Raw genomic sequence first — 22676 nt, forward strand, 5'->3', positions numbered from 1 at the left:
AAATTCTCGAAGAAACAGATTTGCAAAACATCATTTCCCTTTCACAAATCCATGTTGACTCTGCTCAGGATTAGATTATCTATGCGCCCCGGTAGCATGCTCTAATAATAGATTCTAGCATTTTAACTAACACTGATATCAGGATAACTGCTTATAGTTCGATGTTTTCTCTCTCCCTCCTTTTCACATTGGTGGTGTTTTCATATTTCCTACCTTCCAGTCTACTGAAATCATTCTAGAATCTATATTCTCATTTCCGTTTATCAATTTCTTGGTCATTCTTTGCTGAATTCTACAATGTTCCCAATCCTTGGACTTGATACTTTTAAAGCAAAAATTTAAACCTCTTCCTTTAATTTAATACAATCTTTAACTTCTCTTGTTAACCACAGAAGGACCACTTTCCCATGGGTTTTTATTCCTTAACTAAATGCATATTTGTGAATTATTAATTTTAAAAAAAACGTTAATCATTGATTAGCTCCCACCATCTCTTTTATTCTAATTCTACCAATTGGCCCTTATATCTAGTAAGTTTGTTTTGTTCAGATGCAAGATCCTAGTTTTATGTTTAACTAAATCACTCTCAAACCCAAGTAAAATGTTATCATATTGTGATTACTTTTTCACAGTAGCTCGTTTGTTCCAAGGTTATGAATTAACCCTCTCTCTTTGCACAATGCCTGCTCCTTAGCTGTTTCCTTGATCCACTGATCTAGAAAACTATCTTAAATGTATTTCACAAAGTCTTCCTCCATACTAATACTGCAAATACTTTGCAAATGCTCCGCCCATTCATATACCGTGTCTTCAGCTTTATCTCTTTTCTATTTTTCCATGATGTCATCTGAACCTCCCATGTCCTATTACCTTGTTTAAACTCTGAGCCTTTCACATTCTGCTTATTCTTTTATTCAAATCACTTCTCTTTTATTAACTATTTCATTTTATCATCTCAAATCTTGAGGTTTTAAGAAATCTGCTTAAACATTTTTTTAAAAGCATAATCAATGACTGGGTTCATAAAATAAAGACTGGAAAATGGCTGATGAAATACTACAGCTACTCTGCCAGCAGCTGAATGCATTTGTAGTGATGTTTAATTAAACAAGAACCATAATAGGAGGGAGACCTGTGAAATGGGCATAGAGCTAATCCTCCAGCCTTGATAGGTGTCCCTGTGTGATTGTGATTGATGAGGTGATTGTTCTTAACATCTTCATTTGCATCCTTCCCTAATACCCACAGGCAGAGGTGCTTTGTATTACGAGATGAGAATTCACTGTTTCTGCAGGCTAATGTGGTAAAGCGATGGAGAAATTGTGAAGAGGGATTGACTGGATGATCAGGATGAACACATTAAGCAATTGGTTTTTACAATCTGCAAGTAATCTCTAAAATGCTTGTGGCTTTTAAAGCGGCATAATCTAGTACATCTTGGTAAAAGTTTTTTTGCTTTATTTTTCAATTGCTTTGTTTTCAACATTGAAAAAAACTTAATGTGGTATATGCTATTCAATAAGGATTTACATGGTATACTTTAAGCATTGTGCAACTATCCCCTGGAATATACATGTTAACAGCAATCAATGGTGTGACGTTTTGCTTAACAAACATTGAACTCAAATTGATAGAGAGATAGATACCCAAAATTCAGATCATACATATGTCCATTTGCAGTCTTCTGTTTAATTCCTATTTTCTTCCATGTATTTTTGTAATTTCTATCACCTAGTATCAGTTTTAGGTGATTCCTGGTCAGGTCCAATATTAGCCAGAAGGAAAAACCCTTGGCGCGATTCTCCGCTCCCGTGCCGGTTGGGAGAATCGCCTGGGTCGCCAAATTTTCCCGCGATGCCGGTCCGACGCCCTCCCGCGATTCTCCCAAGCGGCGATTCTCCGGCACCCCTGCTATTCTCAGGCCCGGATGGGCCGAGCGGCCAGCCCAAAATGGCGGGTTCCCCCCGGCGCCGTCCACACCTGGTCGCTGCCGGCGGGAACAGTGCGGGAACGCTGGGGGTGGGGGGGTGGCCTGTGGGGGGGGGGGGGGGAATCCTGCACCGGGGGGGGCCTCAAATGGGGTGTGGCCCGTGATCGGTGCCCACCGATCGTCGGGCCGTCCTCTCTGAAGGAGGACCTCCTTTCTTCCGCAGCCCCGCAAGATCCGTCTGACATCTTCTTGCGGGGCGGACTCGGAGAGGACGGCAACCACGTATGCGTGGGTGATGCCGGTTATGCGGCGCCGGCCGCTTCATGTATGCGGCGCCGCCTTTACGCGGCGCCAAGGCCTGTAGCGAGTAAATGATGCGGCGCCGCTCCTAGCCCATTATCGGGCCCTGAATCGGTCGGGATTGGGGCCGTTTCGCGCCGTCGCGAACCTAGACGGCGTTCACAACGGCGCGAGCACTCTGCCTCCATTTTGGAGAATCCCGCCCCCTAAATTTAAAAGAGTGAACCTACTAATCATATGTGCGTCAGGCATCTTTCCAAACTGTATCTGTGAGTCAGTGATTTTAGGACTGAGATAAGGATGTCAAGATCTAAGCTCATTTTCTGTAGGCACCTTACTGACAGCAGAGAACAACATTGCCAGATAATTTTGTTACTATATTTATTTATGAATGCCCTAATTTTGGGTTTATGGTTCTAATTTTACTTTTACATTTTAGAAGGAACCACATTAAAGATAAATATACTTTTAGAGTAAAGTGGCATTGGATTAGGAACTATTAATTTTTATATTCTGATTTTTGATATAAATGTAAATTAACAGTGTATATGAAATGTTTACAGAAAGCTTAATAGGTAGTGTTTATTTGACAAAATGGCCCCACAATTATTATTCGATAAACCTTTTGACTGTGCATAGGAATATTTTGCCTAAAGAATGAAAATGAAATGAAAATCGCTTATTGTCACAAGTAGGCTTCAAATGAAGTTACGGTGAAAAGCCCCTAGTCGCCACATTTTGGCACCTGTTCAGGGAGGCTGGTGCGGGAATTGAACCGTGCTGCTGGCCTGCCTTGGTCTGCTTTAAAGCCAACTATTTAGCCCAGTGTGCTAAATCAGGAATGGAAGCCCACCACTTATCCCATCAATCTGCCATGGCTTTGAACCCCAGCCCCAAAGGTGAGAAGGCAGCTGATGTGCTAACAGCTGTGCCACGCTATATCATGTTGAAAGATGATGCATTATTGTCAGAAGCATGATTATGGAATTCAAAGCACTAACAGTATGTTCCCTGCATTTTGACTTAGAGTGTTTGATAATTTTGTTTCTGTAATACTGCAATTTAGAGATCCTTTCAAGATCGAATTCACCAATTAGTATTACTCTGATCTTCATTATCTGCAACATTGATTTCACTTCGAATTGTTTGGCATTGAGTTGAAATGGTTTTAAGTTATCTATTTACATTTTTATTTAACTGCAACTACTTTTGCCAGGGGCTTCCACACTGAAGTCCATGAGGGAATCAGATACCTATCAAGGGCTTGGTGTGAACGTAGTGTGTTGAGAATTGTTTGATATCCTGGGGAGAATTACTCAGGTACATTGGATCGCTTGGGTGGAGCAAGTATTGGAAAGTGATATTGGTTGGATTTTATGCTTTAAGGACATCTGATTGATTGTTCTTTCACATTTATGTGCTCTGACTTTCCTATATTATTAGCCCCATGGTAATACTAGGGAGCAGGCCAAGAAAATATGCTTTTATATTTTTTCTGTATTTGTGAACCAACTGGTACACTATTTCTGATTAATATGTGCTGCCCGCTGGCTGCACTCCTGGTTTTTCCCGTCTTATTTTAAAAAACAAAATGCTGGAGCTGGGTCCCACGTTGGCAGCACCAGCATTTGAAAGATCAGGGCTCCCTTTTTAAAGGGTTCCCTGATCTAATAGCACAAAAATTAAAACCTAAAATCCTCCCCGCCCCCCCCCTAATGGACTTCCCCAGCGGAAACTTCCCTCTGACACTACCCTGGCACGTCCCTCTCCCCCTGTAATTACTTGTGCATCCCCGGCGGGTTCTTTTCACCTGTTTCGCGTTGGTCCAGACCTGCGGGTGGAAGTCCAAATGTGGGGAGACGATACAGCAGGGAAGCCCGCTAATGATAAATTAAATGCATTTAAATGAGGTTCCCAATCTTCCTGAGTTATGTCAATGGCACGGGCATGGACAATCGCGTCGCAAGATCTCACAGGCAAGATTCTCATTTTCAGCCTCTCGTGAGATTTTGTGTCCCGCACACCATTTACATCCGCAGTAGACTGGCACGAAATCCCGGCTAATGTTTCTCTTTATTGGCGGTGATTGTACCAAAAGAAAACACATGCAGGACTATATAACCACACGTTTGTTAGGAATTATACTTCAATCTTATGCTGTGCCCCTAATAAGTCTAACCATGAGACGGCAATTTTCATATCCCTGTCACCTAAAATGGGTCAGCTGTGGTATCAGAATAAAACAGATAAAGGAATCATTGATTACTATTGATTTCCTGCTAAACCTTAATTCAGATGGCCAGAACTCCCACCAAAATCAGGCACCTGTGTTACAAAGAGGACCTTGAACAAACTAGAGTGTGTCCCCATTGGCGCCTCAAGGCAGGGACTGCATATGTCCCACTTAATGGCCCAGATGATGTGTGTTCCATGTGAAAATCTCCCCACCGAAACATGTTAAAGACGATCAAATACATAGGCCTACTTGCAGAATTATGTTTTTTGTCAATGTGTCCTTCATTGGCATTATTTTGTTTAAGGTTTTTAAAAATGTAAAATACCCAATGTTGTGTTATGTAATTTGGAATAACACAAGCTGCCATTTGATGCAGTTTTGAGTAAAATATGCTCCAGACTTTGAAGTGAGTTCAATGTGTTTTATTGACCTATTAGCACAGTTCTCCATGAGTTTGACTCTCTGCTAATCTAAATGCAGTAACTAATCTAACTGAACCAGCCTTGCTCTAAGCCACGTGCTGGGGTGTGAGGCTGAGGATACACGCTGTCTCACTCTGGACATGTTGGTCTGTGGAAAGAGGTGGGGTGTGAGTGCCTCATCCCTTTTATAGTGAGATATCACCCCTGAATGTCCTGACTGCTCATTGGTCGTGTCCTATTCTATGTGTTCATTAGCTGCATGTTTGCATAACATGACACCCAATTCATTTTCTTCTCCAATTAAGGGGCAATTTAGCTTGGCCAATCCACCTACGCTGCTTTAGGTTGTTGGGGGGTGAGACCCACGTAGACACGGGGAGAATGTGCATACTCCACACGCACAGTGACCCGGGGCTGGGATCGAACCCGGGTCCTTGGTGCTGTGAGGCAGCAGTGCTAACCACTGCGCCACCCTGCCGCCCTTATTTTGTTTAGGATTGTGCTCTTTACTAAATTCTGGATAATGCTGAGGCCTGAGGAATTAAATTCAAGTGAAACCTTCTCCAATTTAATGCATATGTTTCACATAAAATTGCTTAATTTTTAAAAAATAGTTCTGTACAGTTGATGCAGTGATCACACTACTTTGAATTGTATCCATATCAACTGACATTTTTGATTGGGATTGAGTGTAAACTCCAACTATATTTGAACAGTACTAATGAGTTTATGGGTATGGAATTTTAATTTTACAATGACAATGCCTATATAAATGTGGCTCATACTTCAGCTATAAAATTGCACTCATGCAGATGGTGGTTGCAGAAACAGTCTCCAAACTCATGGGAATTGGCTGGATAGTATAAGACAGATTGTGTTAAAGCAATGGTATCTAACATCAGAGTGACATCAAATAGCGTTGGAAGTATTGCAGCAAATTAACTGCCAGGGAACTCTGGGGGCAGAGCTTGGATTTGAAAAGAAAGCATGTGACTGGTTCTAACAGCTGGTCAACTCTGAGGCGCTGACCTTGTCAAGTTGTCATCTCTTTCGAGTAACTAGATGCCATGTGAAGTCCTTCCATTAAAATTACTTGGTTCAATCAGTCATTTCAACCTTTGTGGTTTTTTTCCTTTTCCCATCTTAATTTTCCATTGCTTCCACAATTATTCATGAACTGATGTTGTTGCATACAATATGGCTGGGCTAGGGAAGAAAAGAAATGCACTATTATATTTGGATAAAGGTCAGATTATTTTCACCCAAAGACCTTTGCCTCCGAGATGCACTCTACAGTTATAACTAACAGCTATGTGAGGAGTGAAGTTCAGAGACAGCTAAAGTCTCTATCACATGGAGTAAAGAAAGGGGGCGTGGGAAGGAGGCCAAAGTCAGAGGAAATGTGAGGCTGGAGAAGATTCTTGAAGTTGGTTAGAGTGCGACCATGCATAGATTTACAGATGAACGAGAATATAAATTTAATTTCTATTGACTGAGCGACAGAGAGCCAGTATATGTGGTGAGCAAGATTTATTGCAGATCGAAGGCAGACACTGAAGTTTTGGGTAATTAGGAGTTTCAGGAGGTTATGGCTTGTACACTGTAGCCCAGCTGTTGATCAGTCAACGTCCGATCAGATTGTGGGAGTATGCTGCTGGATTATTTTTTTCAGATTTAAAAGCATGGATGAATTGACAAATAAATAACTTCAGCACGGTAGCACAGTGGTTAGCACGATTGCTTCACAGCTCTAGGGTCCCAGGTTCGATTCCCGGCTTGGGTCACTGTCTGTGCGGAGTCTGCACGTTCTCCCCATGTGTGCGTGGGTTTCCTCCGGGTGCTCCGGTTTCCTCCCACAGTCCAAAGATGTGCAGGTTAGGTGGCTTGGCCATGCTAAATTGACCTTAGTGTCCAAAATTGCCCTTAGTGTTGGGTGGGGTTATGGGAATAGGGTGGAGGTGTTGGCTTGGGTAGGGTGCTCGTTCCAAGAGCCGGTGCAGACTCAATGGGCCGAATGGCCTCCTTCTGCACTGTAATCTATGGTAGCAGTCACCCATATTGGCTATCATTGGTGCCCACCATTATTAGCAATGCATTTATCTTTCTCAAAAAAGGAGAAACATATTTTGGTTGAATACTTTTGATATTCATTATATTAAACTAAATTGAATAAATATTGGCGTATTATCGAAAGTAATTTTGCCGCAGTTTTGATCTTCACTGCATACTTGCGACATATCAAGTCTCTCAGTACAATGTTACTTGTGTTGAAAAAAGATGATGAAGAGTGGGCAGCATGGTAGCACAAGTGATTAGCACTGTGGCTTCACAGCGCCAGGGTCCTAGGTTCGATTCCCTACTGGGTCACTGCCTGTGTGGAGTCTGCACGTTCTCCCCGTGTCTGCGTGGGTTTCCTCCGGGTGCTCCGGTTTCCTCCCACAGTCCAAAGACATGCAGGTTAGGTGGATTGGCCATGATAAATTGCCCTTAGTGACCAAAAAAGGTTCGGAGGGGTTATTGGGTAACGGGGATAGAGTGGAAGTGAGGGTTTAAGCGGGTCGGTGCATACTCGATGGGCCGAATGGCCTCCTTCTCCACTGTTATGTCCTATGTCTATGATATCGATGTGAAAATTAGGTCAAATGTAAGAAATAATTTATAGGAATGTCTAGTTTGATGAACCAGCACTCGAAACCCTGCAACATTATATGCGATTAGGTGGTCATGTGGGACCTGTGCTAAAATGTCATGTGGCGGACTCAACTTGCAAACACAAACTAATTAAAATGTTCACAAAATGAACAGCCATCTGCAAAAGAAACAAAATGTCACCTGGTTAGTTAATGATTCAAAAAGCAACCAATTATTATCCTGCTCCCCTGGCAATATAACATAGACACGTGTACTGTGGTTGTTCACATGATTAGCTCTGGTCATTGTCCATGTTATGGCCACCTCCCTTGGACCAGAGGGAATATCATTGAATAGGTATATTGAGAAGCCTTCCTATCAGCAAGGCGGATGGGATGACAAGGAAGGCATCACAACAAAAATGAAGTAAAATTAAATCAAACAAAGGAATAAAAATATGCACATTCAAATAATCCTATATTGATGTGAGCAAATTTAATATTGTGTGGCCAATCGATTTGTTAATTTAAATTATTCATCTGGGTAACTGTTTCATTTAATCTTGAGAAAGTATTGTTAAAGGGATACACAAAAATCTTTCAGTTCTGCTTACTTCTCGGTTTGTTTTGGCTGATTTCTTGGAGTTCCCATCCTGTCTTGTGCATTAGTGTGTCAAGGTAGTGTTCACTCATTTTTGTGCTGCCGCTGTATAATTGGCTATTGCTGCTGCTATCAAAGACTTGAGGGAGCTTCTTTTGAAGCGAAGCTGATCCCTTTACAGCCACAGCTAGCAAAGGGAATTCAGTCAATGCATTGATGGACTTTGCATTATTTAGTACAGGAGCAACTGATCCAACCTCCATTATAGTCAGGAAGTCAAAATGTTATTACTGTGCATGAGGAATGTGCACAAGATTTATATTGTTGATGCTGGTGCGAGAGCGATGCAAAATTCTACTGTCAGAGAAAGGAAAAGCAACATTTTTTGTTTTTGTTTTAAAAAGCACCAACCTCTGGTTTCAATCGTAGATAAGAATTTGTTAGCTGCAGCAAAATATTTCACAAATTCTGAGTGTAAAGTGTAGGCGGTCATGCAAATCGGCCATGCTAATCTCAGCAACATATATCTTGTCGTTTGCCATTTATCCCTGAATATAGCAAGAATTCTCTCAATGTTCTCAACTCCTGAGATTTTATTGTATTTCAATCGTTGACACTGACTGGACAACTCATGAGTAGATAAAAATCAAGAGAAATAAGTTTATTGCACCTTATGCACATTTCCTTTCTGTCCGGAGTTAAAGGTTTGCTTTTGTAAGGCCCTCTTTGTAAGCTTATGAAGCTGAAAAAGAAACCATCTGATTATATCATTACGGTGCAACTGTGGAAATGTGGAAAAATATCTTTGCAGTTGCCTGTTCTCACAATTGGTTCCCACAATTGTGCTAAATTAGTTACGACAATGCCGTGGAAGTACCAAGCCTGCATTTGATCATTTTGTTTCCTCAGCAATCAGATTTGTAACGAAAGTGCCTTGAGGGCAGAAATGTTTTATTTAGTGTCAAAGCATGTGGGCAGAGCGTCAAAAACAATAATAAGTACTCTGCTTTAAAGCTACAGTTAAGGCAGTCAAGGAATTGCATACCGCTTTTTGATACTGTATCAAAATGTCTGGTAGCTGCGATTACACTGTATCTGGTAGCAGCCATCAGAGGAGTGGCCTTCTGTGATTAACTAGAGTAGAGTCTGGCAGGAAAGCCCATATGTTTCAGATTTGGGAGCAGTCAGATGTTGAGTGGGAGGTCAGAAAACAATGCATAAGCTCCCCCCACCCCCCCGAACATACACATGCTCGCACACGCCTTCATCCATAATTGATGCTTGCTTTTGGCAGATGCTTTAGGGCCTAGTATTCCAGCTCATAAGTTTATGGAGGAGAAAGGGAGCAAGATGGTGCAGCAGGTACTCTCTTCCCTTTTCTTTTGTGTTAAATTCTATTTTTGAGGTGGGGTGGAAATCAAAGAATTGTCTGAACTGTGAAGCAGGGCAATAGGTGCAGATCCCATGTGAGAGACTCCGCGACAGTGTGAATCGCTCGCACTGTAAGTGCTGCAGTGATATGAGATTCTGCGGTGCTGCTTTTAGTCTCCAGGTGCACAACAGCATTACACCATTAAGGCTCCGTAATGCAAGCGTGGCAGCAGGTTTTTTGGAAGCTCTACGGAGTTGTTGGATTATTGTTCATTTCACTGTTACACAAGGGAATTCCGTCAATGTGCACGAGCCCACATTGCTCTCCTGATGGTATGGCAGTTTTACTTAATATAATTTACATCAACCTCGCAGCACTCAACGTAAGCTGCAAATCCTCAGTGTTTGAATGCTGACACTGTCTTGTGTCCTTACCGACTGTCACAAAAATCCCAACATAATTGACTGCAGAAAGCGAAAAGAGCTCTGATTCACTTTTTTTGAAAACTGGCTACTTAGACCTTTATGTGGCAGAGGAGTTTTATGAAGCCTTCAGAGCTGTGTCAGAACTGACAACATAAAAGGTTTTTTTTAATGTGTTGGGTCTGCATAGACCTCAATGTGATTAGGCTGGTTTTTAGTTATATTATCACTTGCCTTCAAGCTGAAAGCAATAAACTGGATTTTTAACTGTGCCACGTAAAGCATATTTTCGAGCTAAATGTGGTTTTCATTAGATTTGGGCCAGCACATTTAGCAAAGGCTGACAGTCTGCCATCCTTTGTTCTTCTCCTCTGCTGCCAGCAACTACTTTATAAGGGATTCCAAACCCCAAAGCAGCTTCAAAAAAAAAACCTGATGACTTCAATAACAATCCTCACAGTGTCAGACACTGCTGAGACATCACACTATAAACAGTTTCACATTTGTGCAAAACATTTGAGTTTTAAGCTTCATGAAGCTTTGGGTGCTGAGGTAATGTGTGAGAGTTTAGTGTTTCTAATTAAATGTTGGCAGTAATTATCACAAAATGTGAAAGCATGAATATTAATTGGGGGGGGGGCATTGAAAACACTGATGATGTTAATAAGAGTCTGCAGCGAGTCCACACAGCAGCTGTTTTATGACTGAGGAAAGGCTAGTATGAGAAATCAGCATGTCAACTGTACCTGGAAATGAGTCTTCCCTGTCTTTAACTCTGTTCATGTTCTTTCCTCTGATCCACAGGGTAACCAGGAAGCCACAGCACCCCCTGACACTATGGCGCAGCCTTATGCGTCAGCTCAGTTTGCTCCACCTCAGAATGGGATCCCGACAGAATACACAGCTCCACATCCCCATCCAGCCCCGGACTACACGGGCCAGACCACAGTCCCTGAGCACACGTTAAATATGTACCCTACCACCCAGACACATTCAGAACAGAGTGGTACCGACACAAATGCACAAACCGTGTCTGGAACAGCTACAGTAAGTGCATATTTTCTACTTTTCCCATCCATGGGTCAAAACCACAAACTTTCTGTTGCCTGCATTTTACCTCAGCAGTTACCCGTTAATTAACACTGGGTTAAAATTATGAGTGCAACAAGATCTATTGGCTGTGAACTGGAGTTTGGATTTCACTTTTGTCTTCCATTTGACTGAAACATTTCTTTTGTAAGTGTTCAAGAATTCAGAATGCTGTCACCACTTTTCTTTATTGGAGGAGCACAATCTTCATGAAAAAAAAATGTTTGCCTGGGCGTAACTGAAGAATCACGTGTCATTTTCTTCCAGATGTGATTTGCGAATTAAACAATAATGGTTTTTCATATTCTGATCAGGTGTTTGCAAACTTAGGATATGGTTTTGTCAAACATTTTTCTGAAAGAATGTGTGTCTTTTTAATGTGTTCAAATTTCCAGACATCTAAGTGTGCCACCCAATCACCACTGACTCTTTAACTGTCGCTAAAATGTTACCATCTAGAAAGCTTGAGTGAAAATGTATGCTTAACTATCAAGAACTCCCAGGAGACACCAAGAGCTTTGGGGCCTATTGCATTAAGCAGTTTACTGAACAGCTCGAATGTCATATACTTATTTCCAGGTAAGAAAGTAAACCATAAATAAAGCATAGCACAGCATCTTGGCCTCTGCTGCTATAATTGCTGCTTGTTTGGTTACATTCAAAATGGAGCTGGACAAATCGTCCATCATTTTAGGTAGAGAGGGATTTTAAAGTTGATTCCAATTCCAAGCTTTTTTAGTAATACAATGTGGTAGTATGTATTGGGGGTCATGTGGGACTGGAAGCCCTAATGTCATTGGCTGACAGATCCTGGGTCCTGGTTGGCCATTGACCTCAAGCTCCGCCCTGAAGGCGGTGTATAAGAAGCCGGTGTCTTCCCCCGCAGGCCTTGTGCGCTACATACAACCATTGTGTTTAATAAGAATGCTGCTAGATGAACTAGAATCTGATAGGCTGTGGTGTGTTTGCATGTGAAAAGTGCACAACGGTACATTTAATCGAGAAAGCGCTATCAAATGAAACCCGTTAACCAGTTCCACTCAAGTGTCAACGCTTCACTGTCCCCACAAACATTTGACTCAGCCCCTACTGAGTATGAACTGCACAATTCATACTTTGCAACAGTCTGAATCAGGACAGTGTTATCAATGGAACTTTCCTGTTGATGTTATTGTCAAATGCTCCATCAGAACCCTATCCGGTAATGCTAAGGTACCCAAAAGTGGACATTTTGAGACAGCATGATGTTTTATTGGTTGCCACAAAACAATGCTGGGCCTGACAGCTTGCTTATATTTCATCACATTGGATCCATAAAACACTTTGGTCCAGTTGTTCAGTTCTGGGCTTGGAGGCACAAAGACAGGAAAATGCCAGGTTCCACAAACCGGACCATTAAAAATGGCTGCCCTGACATCGGGTTTTCGGCCCGGGGGCGGCAGCATTACAAGTCAGAGTGGAATACTCAAGAAGAGCTGAGGTGCATTGGTCGGCTGGGTGGGAGGCCTGCCCGTGGGCTCTGGTACTGTGTCTTAAGTTTAACCATAAAGCTTAAAAGATGAAACATTCTTCCAGCCCACACCACTCACCTCCCACACATCCCCATGCTGCATCCATGCCAACCCATAGTACTTCATGCCTCCCATCAACCCCCCATAACCCTCATACCCTCATTGCCAACCTATCCCCTACACCTACCTCCATAGCTACTCATACTCTCCATGCCGACCTGTGTTTCGCCACCCACTCCATAGCCTTTGGAGTTTTAAAAGTTGCTGTCTAGTGAGAGGATAGAATGGGTTAGGATTCTGCCAGTGATGGAATAGTTCACTTAAAGATGTCACTCTCCGATATAACATTGCAATGTGTAGATATTGCTTGTCTGCACTTGTGAATTTGGGATTTCACCATGCAAGTCAATCATTCAGCTTTGCCATTAGATTAATGGTGATGAGAAGAAGAGGTTAGTAGCGTGATCCATACTCCACTTCTCACACATATCCTGAAATGGTTTGCCAATCAATTGTGGACTATTAACTGTAAGGATCTCTCTGGACCAGGCATTGTCAAATTCGGGGGCGCGACCCGTGGGAGGGTCACGGGCGGGTGTCGGGAGGGTCGCGGAGCCGTCCGTCGCAGCTCTCCCGATCGCGCAAGTCCGCACGCAACAGCCGCAGTAGCCAGATGTTAACTATGCCGGCTGTGAGCAGCCTTCAAAATGGCCAGGAACATGTAAATAAGATTCGGACACACTGCACACGCGTGCCCGATCATCGGTGCGCATGCGCAAAACTATGTGCATGCGCAACAATGATCAGGCACGCATGCGCAGTGCGGCTGCATTTTTTTAATATGGTCGCAGCCTTTTTTTTTTACAAGTTCGGGGGGGGCCAAAGGGAGCAAAGGGACAAAGGGACCATTGGGGCCAAAGGGACCCCAAACCATTTCCTCCATTTTTGTCAGCAACAAACAAGGTAAGAGAAAATGGTGGGTCGCGCAGATTAGCCGGTGTGGGTCCCGAAGGTCAGCCAGTGTGGGTCCCGAAGGTCAGCCGGGTTGGGTCCCTAATGTTGGCTGGTTGGTAAAAATGGGATCCCAGAAAAAAAGTTTGAAAAACACTGCTCTAGACACACCAATAAACTGAAAATAGAACTAAAAATGGGCATAACAGTTGTGCTTAATGTTCTGTGCAACTGTTGGATCTAGGGTAATGAAGAGAAGTAGTGTGATCAGTATTCCACTTCTTACATAGATCCTGAAATGGCTTAATACAAACATACATATATATGAACTATGAGCAGGAGTAGGCCATTTGTCCCCTTTGAGACTGCCCTGCCATTTAATAAGATTAAAGCTGATCTGATTATGGCCTCAACTCATGCCTACCTGAACCCTTCGACTCCCTTGTAGGTCAAGAATTTGTCTACCTATGCCTTAAAAATATTCAATGAATTGCAGGTTGTTATCCATATGATCTCTCTAGGCACACCAAATAAACTGAAAGAAGTGTGTGCGACAGTTGTGCTTGATGTATTGTGCAATTGTTGAATAATGGTGTTTTTGGTAAAGTAGTCGCTGATGATGAAGTCTGTGCCATGGACACAAAAGAGGTGAGATGCGACTTGGACTAAGGATGATGGGTAGGATCTTAATGCGGAATCAGTGGTTCTTTGTGCCGTGTGGCATACAGTGGTTAGCACTGTTGCTTCACAGCACCAGGGACTCTGGTTCGATTCCCGGCTTGAGTCACTGTCTGTGCGGAGTCTGCACATTCTCTCTGTGTCTGCGTGGGTTTCCTCCGGGTGCTCCGGTTTCCTCCCACAAATCCCGAAAGATGTGCTGGTAAGGTGAATTGGACATTCTGAATTCACCCTCAGTGTACCCAAACAGGCGCCGGAGTGTGGTGACTAGGGGATTTTCACAGTAACTTCATTGCCGTGTTAATGTCAGCCAACTTGTGACACTAATAAAGATTATTATTACTATCTTGACATGCCTCATGCTTCTTAATGACGACTTCAGTGTCATTGTCCATAGCCGGCCAATGACCGTCTCTCTTGGGAGTCTTCTTGTCCGATCTATGCCCACAAATTAAGTTGTGAAGAATATCAGGTCGCAAAGATCCCCAAATTATGACTAAGAATGGGATATTTAATTGCTCACAGTTATCTTGAGTTTGTTCCTCTTTAAAAAGTAACTCCCCGGGAGATGCTTAGCTCATCCCAGTAAGGCCAAATTGGTCTCACATATCTGTGGACATGCTGAATTGAATCAGGCCATACTTTGATAATAGTTTTTCACACTTTCTACTGTGTAGAATCTTTTACAGCTTCTTCTTGTAGTTGATAGAATTTGCGTTGTGCAAAATGTCGCAGACCAAAAGACAGACTTGCAATCTCCTGCAAGTGTAAAATTGCCGCTGCCTTGAAACCGCAAATTCTGTCAAAAGATTCTGGATATTTCAATGTTAGATCAGGAAGTGAGGGAATAGGAGTACTTTCTGAGGTTGTTCTACCATGTGAGATCTCACTGATTCTATGGAATGCCACGAGTGCAAGCTCACAGCATGACCGTAGACCTACAATCACTGGGTCTTTGGACTCCATGATGCAGAAAAACTGTGGCACCCAGGAGGATTGATTGGATTTGAACTCCATGACTATGGACCTGCACATGGAATCAGTGAACTGCTGTATGCTGAAACATTCACAGCAGTAAGCTTTCCCTTGGCTTTCCAGGTCTCTGCAGAATTCACTGTGGAATTTGCATGGGTCGCCTATTTAAGACAGAGATGAGGAGGAATTTCTTCTCTTAAAGAGTGGTGAAGCTGTGCAATTCTTTACTGCGGAGAGCTGTAGAGGCTGGGTCGTTATGTATGTTCAAGGTTAGATAGACAGGTTTTTCGTCAGTAAGGGAATCAAGGGCAATGGGGCTAAGGCAGGAAAGTAGATTTGAGGATTAAATCAGATTGGTCATGATCTCATTGAATGGTGGAGAAAACGTGATGAGCAGAATGGCCGACTTCCGCTCCTACATCTTATGTTCATATGGGTTTTATGTTTGCATTTGAACCCATTTCAATCTTGACCAATAGCGAGTAGTTGGCAAATCCCTTTAGAGAGATCATTTTAATCTTGGCAAACATTTTCAATCGTGTTATGGTGTCTGTTTTCCAGCAGATTAATGGTGTGAAACCCATGTTCACTGCCTTTCATTGTCATTTTCTAGTTTGTTGATCACACCGTGTATATGTTTCAGACAGGATAGCGGGTGATCATTCTTATTGCTTTGGTGTCTGGCCTGCTTGGATCAGTGCACTGCTCTTTGTAGTTGCATCAGCCTTTACTCTAGTGCACTGCCACTTCTAATTTTCACAATTGGTGGGCATTTCTCGGTGCATGCAGGAAGCCAAACCTTCCACATGTCTTGCTAGGTTTGGGTATTCTAGTGAGTACGTCAGTAATTGGGTTTGTGCTTGGGACATGTAGATTTGTCAACCTGCAAGGATTGCTTTGCTCCTGTCCGTCCTTGAATAGTTCTTCAATGTTATAAATTTTGGGCTTTTCTAACCAATCTTTCTAGTATGCTTCTATGGATATGGAAGTGATCACGGACTCAACAATTCTGTCTGCTAGACGTACATCTGAAAAGTCACATAGGTGCCCCTTTTCTCCATACCTGCTCATGAGGGAGGGATTCTCCATCCATTCATGTCATGTCTCCGGTCCCGGTGCAGTGAATGGGAGATTTGGCTGAGCGCCAAATTCTCCATCCTCGCCAGCAGTGGTACCGGGGCTGACTCGCAACAGAGAATCCTGGCCATGAACTCCAGTCTACAAGATGCACTGCAGTAACTTGCCAGCATTCCTTAGGCAGCAACTTCCAAATCCATGACCACCACCATCTGGAAGGACAAGAGCAGCAGATACCTGGGAACCTCACCACCTGGAAGGTGCCCTCCAAGTCACTCACAACCCTGACTTGGAAATATATCGCCGTTCCTTCACTGTTGCTGGAGCAACATCCTGGAACTTCCTCTCTAACAGCATAGTGGGTGTACTTACACCTCAGGGACAGCAGCAGTTCAAGAAGGCAACTCACTGCCAGTTTTTGAAGGGCAGCTAGGGATGGGCAATAAATACTGGCCTAACCAGCGATGCCCACGTCCCAAAAATGAATCAGAAGTATATATAGGCACCAATCACTCATACAGGATTGTGTAAATGTTGTGGCCTGATTTATTTAGACTAGGCATGTGTCATTTGGTAGAAAGCTTGGAGACATCAGGATGGCTGTGTGAGCTGTGCCCTGCTCACAGACCAAAGTGAAACTGAGCCTGGATACTTCTTCTCATGATACTTCTCTTCTAGTTATGGCATTATGCTATCCCTTAAAGACATATTATAACTACAGACTTTACAATATTAAACCAACTCTCATTCATACAAGCACTTTTACTGCATTTAAGAACATAAGAACTAGGAGCAGGAGTAGGCCATCTGGCCCCTCGAGCCTGCTCCACCATTCAATGAAATCATGGCCCGAACACCATAACCCTTAATCCCTTTATTCTTCAAAAAACTATCTATCTTTATCTTAAAAACGTATAATGAAGGAGCCTCTACTGCTTCACCGGGCAAGGAATTCCATAGATTCACAACCCTTTGGGTGAAGAAGTTCCTCCTAAACTCAGTCCTAAATCTACTTCCCCTTATTTTGAGGCTATGCCCCCTAGTTCTGCTTTCACCCACCAGTGGAAACAACCTGCCCGCATCTATCCTATCTATTCCCTTCATAATCTTATATGTTTCTATAAGATCCCCCCTCGTTCTTCTAAATTCCAACGAGTACAGTCCCAGTCTACTCAACCTCTCCTCGTAATCCAACTCCTTCAGCTCTGGGATTAACCTAGTGAATCTCCTCTGCACACCCTCCAGTGCCAGTATGTCCTTTCTCAAGTAAGGAGACCAAAACTGAACACAATACTCCAGGTGTGGCCTCACTAACACTTTATACAATTGCAGCCTAACCTCCCTCGTCTTAAACTCCATCTCTCTAGCAATGAAGGACAAAATTCCATTTGCCTTCTTAATCACCTGTTGCACCTGTAAACCAACTTTGTGCGACTCACGCACTAGCACACCCAGGTCTCTCTGCACAGCAGCATGTTTTAATATTTTATCATTTAAATAATAATCCATTTTGCTGTTATTCCTACCAAAATGGATAACCTCACATTTGTCAACACTGTATTCCATCTGCCAGACGCTAGCCCATTCATTTAGCCTATCCAAATCCCTCTGCAGACTTCCAGTATCCTCTGCACTTTTTGCTTTACCACTCATCTTAGTGTCGTCTGCAAACTTGGACACATTGCCCTTGGTCCCCAGCTCCAAATCATCTATGTAAATTGTGAACAATTGTGGGCCCAACACTGATCCCTGAGGGACACCACTAGCTACTGATTGCCAACCAGAGAAACACCCATTAATCCTCACTCTTTGCTTTCTATTAATTAACCAATCCTCTATCCATGCTACTACTGTCCCCTTAATGCCATGCATCTTTATCTTATGCAGCAACCTTTTGTGTGGCACCTTGTCAAAGGCTTTCTGGAAATCCAGATATACCAAATCCATTGGCTCCCCGTTATCTACCGCACTGGTAATGTCCTCAAAAAATTCCACTAAATTAGTTAGGCATGACCTGCCCTTTATGAACCCATGCTGCGTCTGCCCAATGAGGCAATTTCCATCTAGATGCCTCGCTATTTCTTCCTTGATGATAGATTCCAGCATCTTCCCTATTACCGAAGTTAAGCTCACTGGCCTATAATTACCCGCTTTCTGCCTACCTCCTTTTTTACGTGGTGTCACGTTTGCTAATTTCCAATCCGCCGGGACCACCCCAGAGTCTAGTGAATTTTGGTAAATTATCACCAGTGCATTTGCAATTTCCCTAGCCATCTCTTTTAGCACTCTGGGATGCATTCCATCAGGGCCAGGAGACTTGTCTACCTTTAGCCCCATTAGCTTGCCCATCACTACCTCCTTAGTGATAACAATCCTTAGTGATCGGTCCTCACCTATCATAGCCTCATTTCCATCAGTCACTGGCATGTTATTTGTGTCTTCCACTGTGAGGACCGACCCAAAAAACCTGTTCAGTTCCTCAGCCATTTCCTCATCTCCCATTATTAAATCTCCTTCAACTAAATAAAGTCTCATAACACAACACATTTCATTCAAGTGCACATTCTCTTATAACAGCAAGAATTGTAAAACTGTACCTACACATCATGGACTGCAGCAGTTCAAGAAAGCAACACACCATCACCTTCTCGAGGACAACGAGCGATGGGCAATAAATGCTGGCTGTGCCAGAGATGCCCACATCCCATAAATGAATATTTAAAAAACATAGTCCTACATCAAAGAATCTATAAGCACTTGGAGCTATCAATCAAACTGAAATGGTATTCTACTGTGATGATAGATGGTTGTGAAATGAGTCATACAGCAGTAATCTGAGAATCTCAAATGAATGTGAACAGAGTGAATTAGCAAGCGATTGTTTTTAACACATTCGGCATTTGTTTCAAATTTAAAAGGGTTAAATAAATCCACAACGTTCAAATATGCTGTTGCCTGGCCTAATCTGCACACTTTGGGCAGTACTCTCCATCCCGGGACACCCGGATCGCATTCCCTGATGGGATTGAGAATTGGGCTTCGGGGCACAATCAAAATTGCCTCCGGGCACCTACTTGATCATGTTGCTATGACCCTCCACTGGCGGCAAGATCGAGGTTCATGACCGCATGTCAGTGGGAGCAAGCAAATGAATACAAATTGGTCTTAATGACCAATTTGCATCCATTTAACATCCGGCACCCTATGCTCCAGCCCTCCGTGATTCTCTGGTCCCCGCGGCTCGAACCATGTGGGCACGGTTCTCTTATGTTCTCTATCAGAATGGCTGTGGTGTGGTGGATCTCGCGGTGGGCCATCACACGCTTGAGTAATTGGAATGCATTTAGTGCTTTTAATGCACTTACATCTCTTTGATATGGTCAATGTTTGTAAACAGTGGGGTTTCCCACTTTCGCCACTGAACCATGAAAGGAGATGACTAATTAAAAGCTGCACCTGGTTTGTAGAAGCTGCCAATTATAGACCACTCTTAAGCTGCTCTCCTTCCAGGAATGGACATACGGAGCTTCAAGATAAGTCTTTCAGCTGTAATTCTTCGCACTGTCCTGACTTCCCTCTAGCTTCCAGACATTGGTCTCTTTTCTGTGTGTGGGGGGGGGGGGGGTCTGTAGGGGGTCCCTTTAGACAGGGGGTCCCTGGTAGCGGGGTTCTCCCTATTACAGGGGTCCCTGAGGGGTAGGTTGGGGATCCAGGCAATCTGGGGGTGGGGAGTACATATTATATAAAGCTTAAATTGTTTAATCACTCTGCACCCAGCCATCCCTGAAATGATCCACTGTCTTTCTGGGTCCCAGCAATGGAACATAGCAGAACGCTGGAAAAATGTACCTCATGGAGTAGGTAAGGCAAAAAACAAATGGCAATTCAAATTCTGACCCTCTTATTGGGAATCAATCCAATTCTGTGTTATAAAAGTTGTAAGGTTGGACGGGGTCTGAGAGCTCTCCAACAATGCTAAGTCAGTGTGCCATTTTAAACTGACAGCGCAAAATGACAAAGGTATCCATTCTTTTTAATAACCCTAATAATCTTTATTGTCATAAGTAGGCTTCCATTAATACTGCAATGAAGTTACTGTGAAAAGCCCCTCATTGTCACATTCCGCCGCCTGTTCGGGTACATTGAAGGAGACTTCAGAATGTCCAAATTACCTAACCGCACGTCTTTCGGGACCGTAGCACCCAGAGGAAACCCACACAGACACGGGGAGAACGTGGAGACACCGCACAGACAGAGACACAAGCCAGGAATCGAACCTGGAACCCTGGCATTGTGAAGCAACAGTGCTAACCACTGTGCTGCTGGGGTGGAGGTTCTAGTTACAAGCTGCAGTGTTACCAAAATAACGATACATTGCTTAGATAGTCAGAGGTTGACGCAAATATAGGACAGAAATTCCAGAAGATCTCGCTAGCGGGAATAACTGGAAAATTCTGCCCCAGGTGAGTTAATTATCGTCTTCTGCCAACAGGGGAATGAAATGGATGATTCAGCTGAGCCATGAGAATTAATTTATTTTAAATGGTATTCTAAAATTATTTGTGAGTAACTTTATAAATCAGAGCTTGAAGAACGAAAAATAAGAAAGACCAGGGGCTGGGTTCTCCAATTCTGGGGCTATGTCCCCACGCCGGAGTGAAAATGGTTACGCCAGGAAAACTGTCGCAAAACGGCCATCGATTCCCCATTTTGATGGGGGCTAGCAGGGCGGCAGCATAGTGCACCCAGCTCTACCTGCCGATATGCCCCAGAGAATTGCCGGGTCAGTGGCCACGTATGCGCACGGCGGTGGCCTGCAATGGCCACGGCGTGCTTCATGGCGGAGGCCGCTCGCGGATCCGTCCTACGAAATAATCCCCCCCTTCGGCCAGCTCGCGCGCCGCGGTCCACCCCCCCCCCCCCCCACAGTGCCCCACAGTGCCCCCAGCCCCGAATAATGTCCCCCCTTGCCCGCGGATCGGCCCTCCCGGCCGAGTCCGCAGCCGCCGCGCTGAGTTCCCGACGGATGAGACCATGAGAGACTCATGCCGCCGGGAACTCGTCCGATCGGAGACGGAGCATCGGGGGGCAGGCCTCAGACAATGTCCAAGTACGGCGCTTTTGTGGGGGCAGAACATCGCGAAAGCGGCGCCGCCCCTGATTTGGTCATAAACTTGGATTCACCTGCTGTTTGCCGAACACGATTGCGGCGTCGCCGCGGGACAATCCAGCCCCAGCTTTATATAACACTTTCCAAGACCAGCAGATGTCTCAAAAACAATTTCCAGCCAATAAAGTACTTTTCGAAGTGTAGTCACTGTTATAATGTAGAAAGCACAGCAGCATAGCTTCATGGGGCAATTTTGAACAGTTTATTTTACATGCATGTGCTTATTAGAAAACAGACTGCAGAACATTATACCCAGAAACACCTCAGGTACCTGAAATCCTTACTATCAATTTTAGTTTGCAATCCAAATTGGCCTCCAGACAATGGCACCTCATGCAAGGTAGGACATGAGAATGTTAAAGTTTACTCTATGTATGGAATGTGTATGTCTGTGCCACAGTGTTTAACTATTGATAGTGTAAGTCAAATCAATATGAGGACATTTGCATTCCAATTGCTGTTTTAAAAAAAAGTTAAGTCCTTCAAGTAAGCAGATATGCTGTTTCTAATGATTTGCTTGCCCATTCTAGTTACATATCTATCTTCACCTGCTTGGGGTAATTTGGAAACAATCCATCAGTGAACAGAGCATTGTAATGAAATATAAATAACTTTTAATCGCAACAGTAAGATTAAATGGTGATGGAAATTTACGCAGAAATAATCTGTTATACTCCCACATGGAATCCGTACAAGCATCCGAAAGGCCGGGGAAATAAATATTGCAATATTAGAATGACCTTATTCATAAATCCTTGGCTTTTTCTTGGTAAAAGTGTACCTTTCGTCTTGAAGCATTGAAAACGTCAATAATTTTTGTCATTATCGCTGAATAAATGCGCTCCTAGACCAGCAACATTAAGCCTGCAAACATCTTTTATGGATGAAATAGATACATGAGAATATTCACCCACTGTATATTGATTTCTGAGGGGGTGTTCATTTTACTGCATTACATCCTAAGCCCCTAGGAGACAACACAGCCCAAATCTAGACAGAGTAGTTTACTTTCAATTCATATAATTTAGATGGGCAGATTTTTTGGATTAGATTTTGAGATGCTTATCTTTGCCTTTGTAACATAAAAGGACAAGGATTTATATTGTGGGATTTCAACAAATACCTTGGACAGCTTTTAATTCTTGAGTTGTTTAGATGTTCCAATCTCTGAGGCAACTGGCTTTGCCTACAATTATGTTTTGCATTCCTCATCTCACTATGTGTCAGGTTTGGATCATGAAACATAGTAGTGGTCAGCGGCGTTCCTGGATGTTTATACCTCACTGAATGTTGGTGGAGTGACATTATATAT

At 43.3% G+C, this 22676-nt stretch overlaps 1 protein-coding gene across 21 annotated transcripts in view; it reads left to right on the plus strand.

The window, feature by feature from the left end:
• Positions 1–22676, plus strand: part of rbfox1 (RNA binding fox-1 homolog 1) — a 2508969-nt gene that overhangs the window by 2158292 nt on the left and 328001 nt on the right. For 18 of the 21 annotated variants that reach the window (XM_072481254.1, XM_072481261.1, XM_072481255.1 and 15 more), the window contains one exon: positions 10718–10960. In XM_072481254.1, coding sequence (XP_072337355.1) covers positions 10718–10960 — 243 coding nt within the window. Of the gene's footprint in view, positions 1–9370; positions 9482–9714; positions 9824–10446; positions 10466–10717; positions 10961–22676 lie in introns of those variants that run through there. The other 3 variants (XM_072481253.1, XM_072481259.1, XM_072481267.1) reach the window with 3 other exon arrangements.

The sequence above is a fragment of the Scyliorhinus torazame genome, chromosome 17, assembly GCF_047496885.1.
Source record: "Scyliorhinus torazame isolate Kashiwa2021f chromosome 17, sScyTor2.1, whole genome shotgun sequence".
Lineage (NCBI taxonomy): Eukaryota > Metazoa > Chordata > Chondrichthyes > Carcharhiniformes > Scyliorhinidae > Scyliorhinus > Scyliorhinus torazame.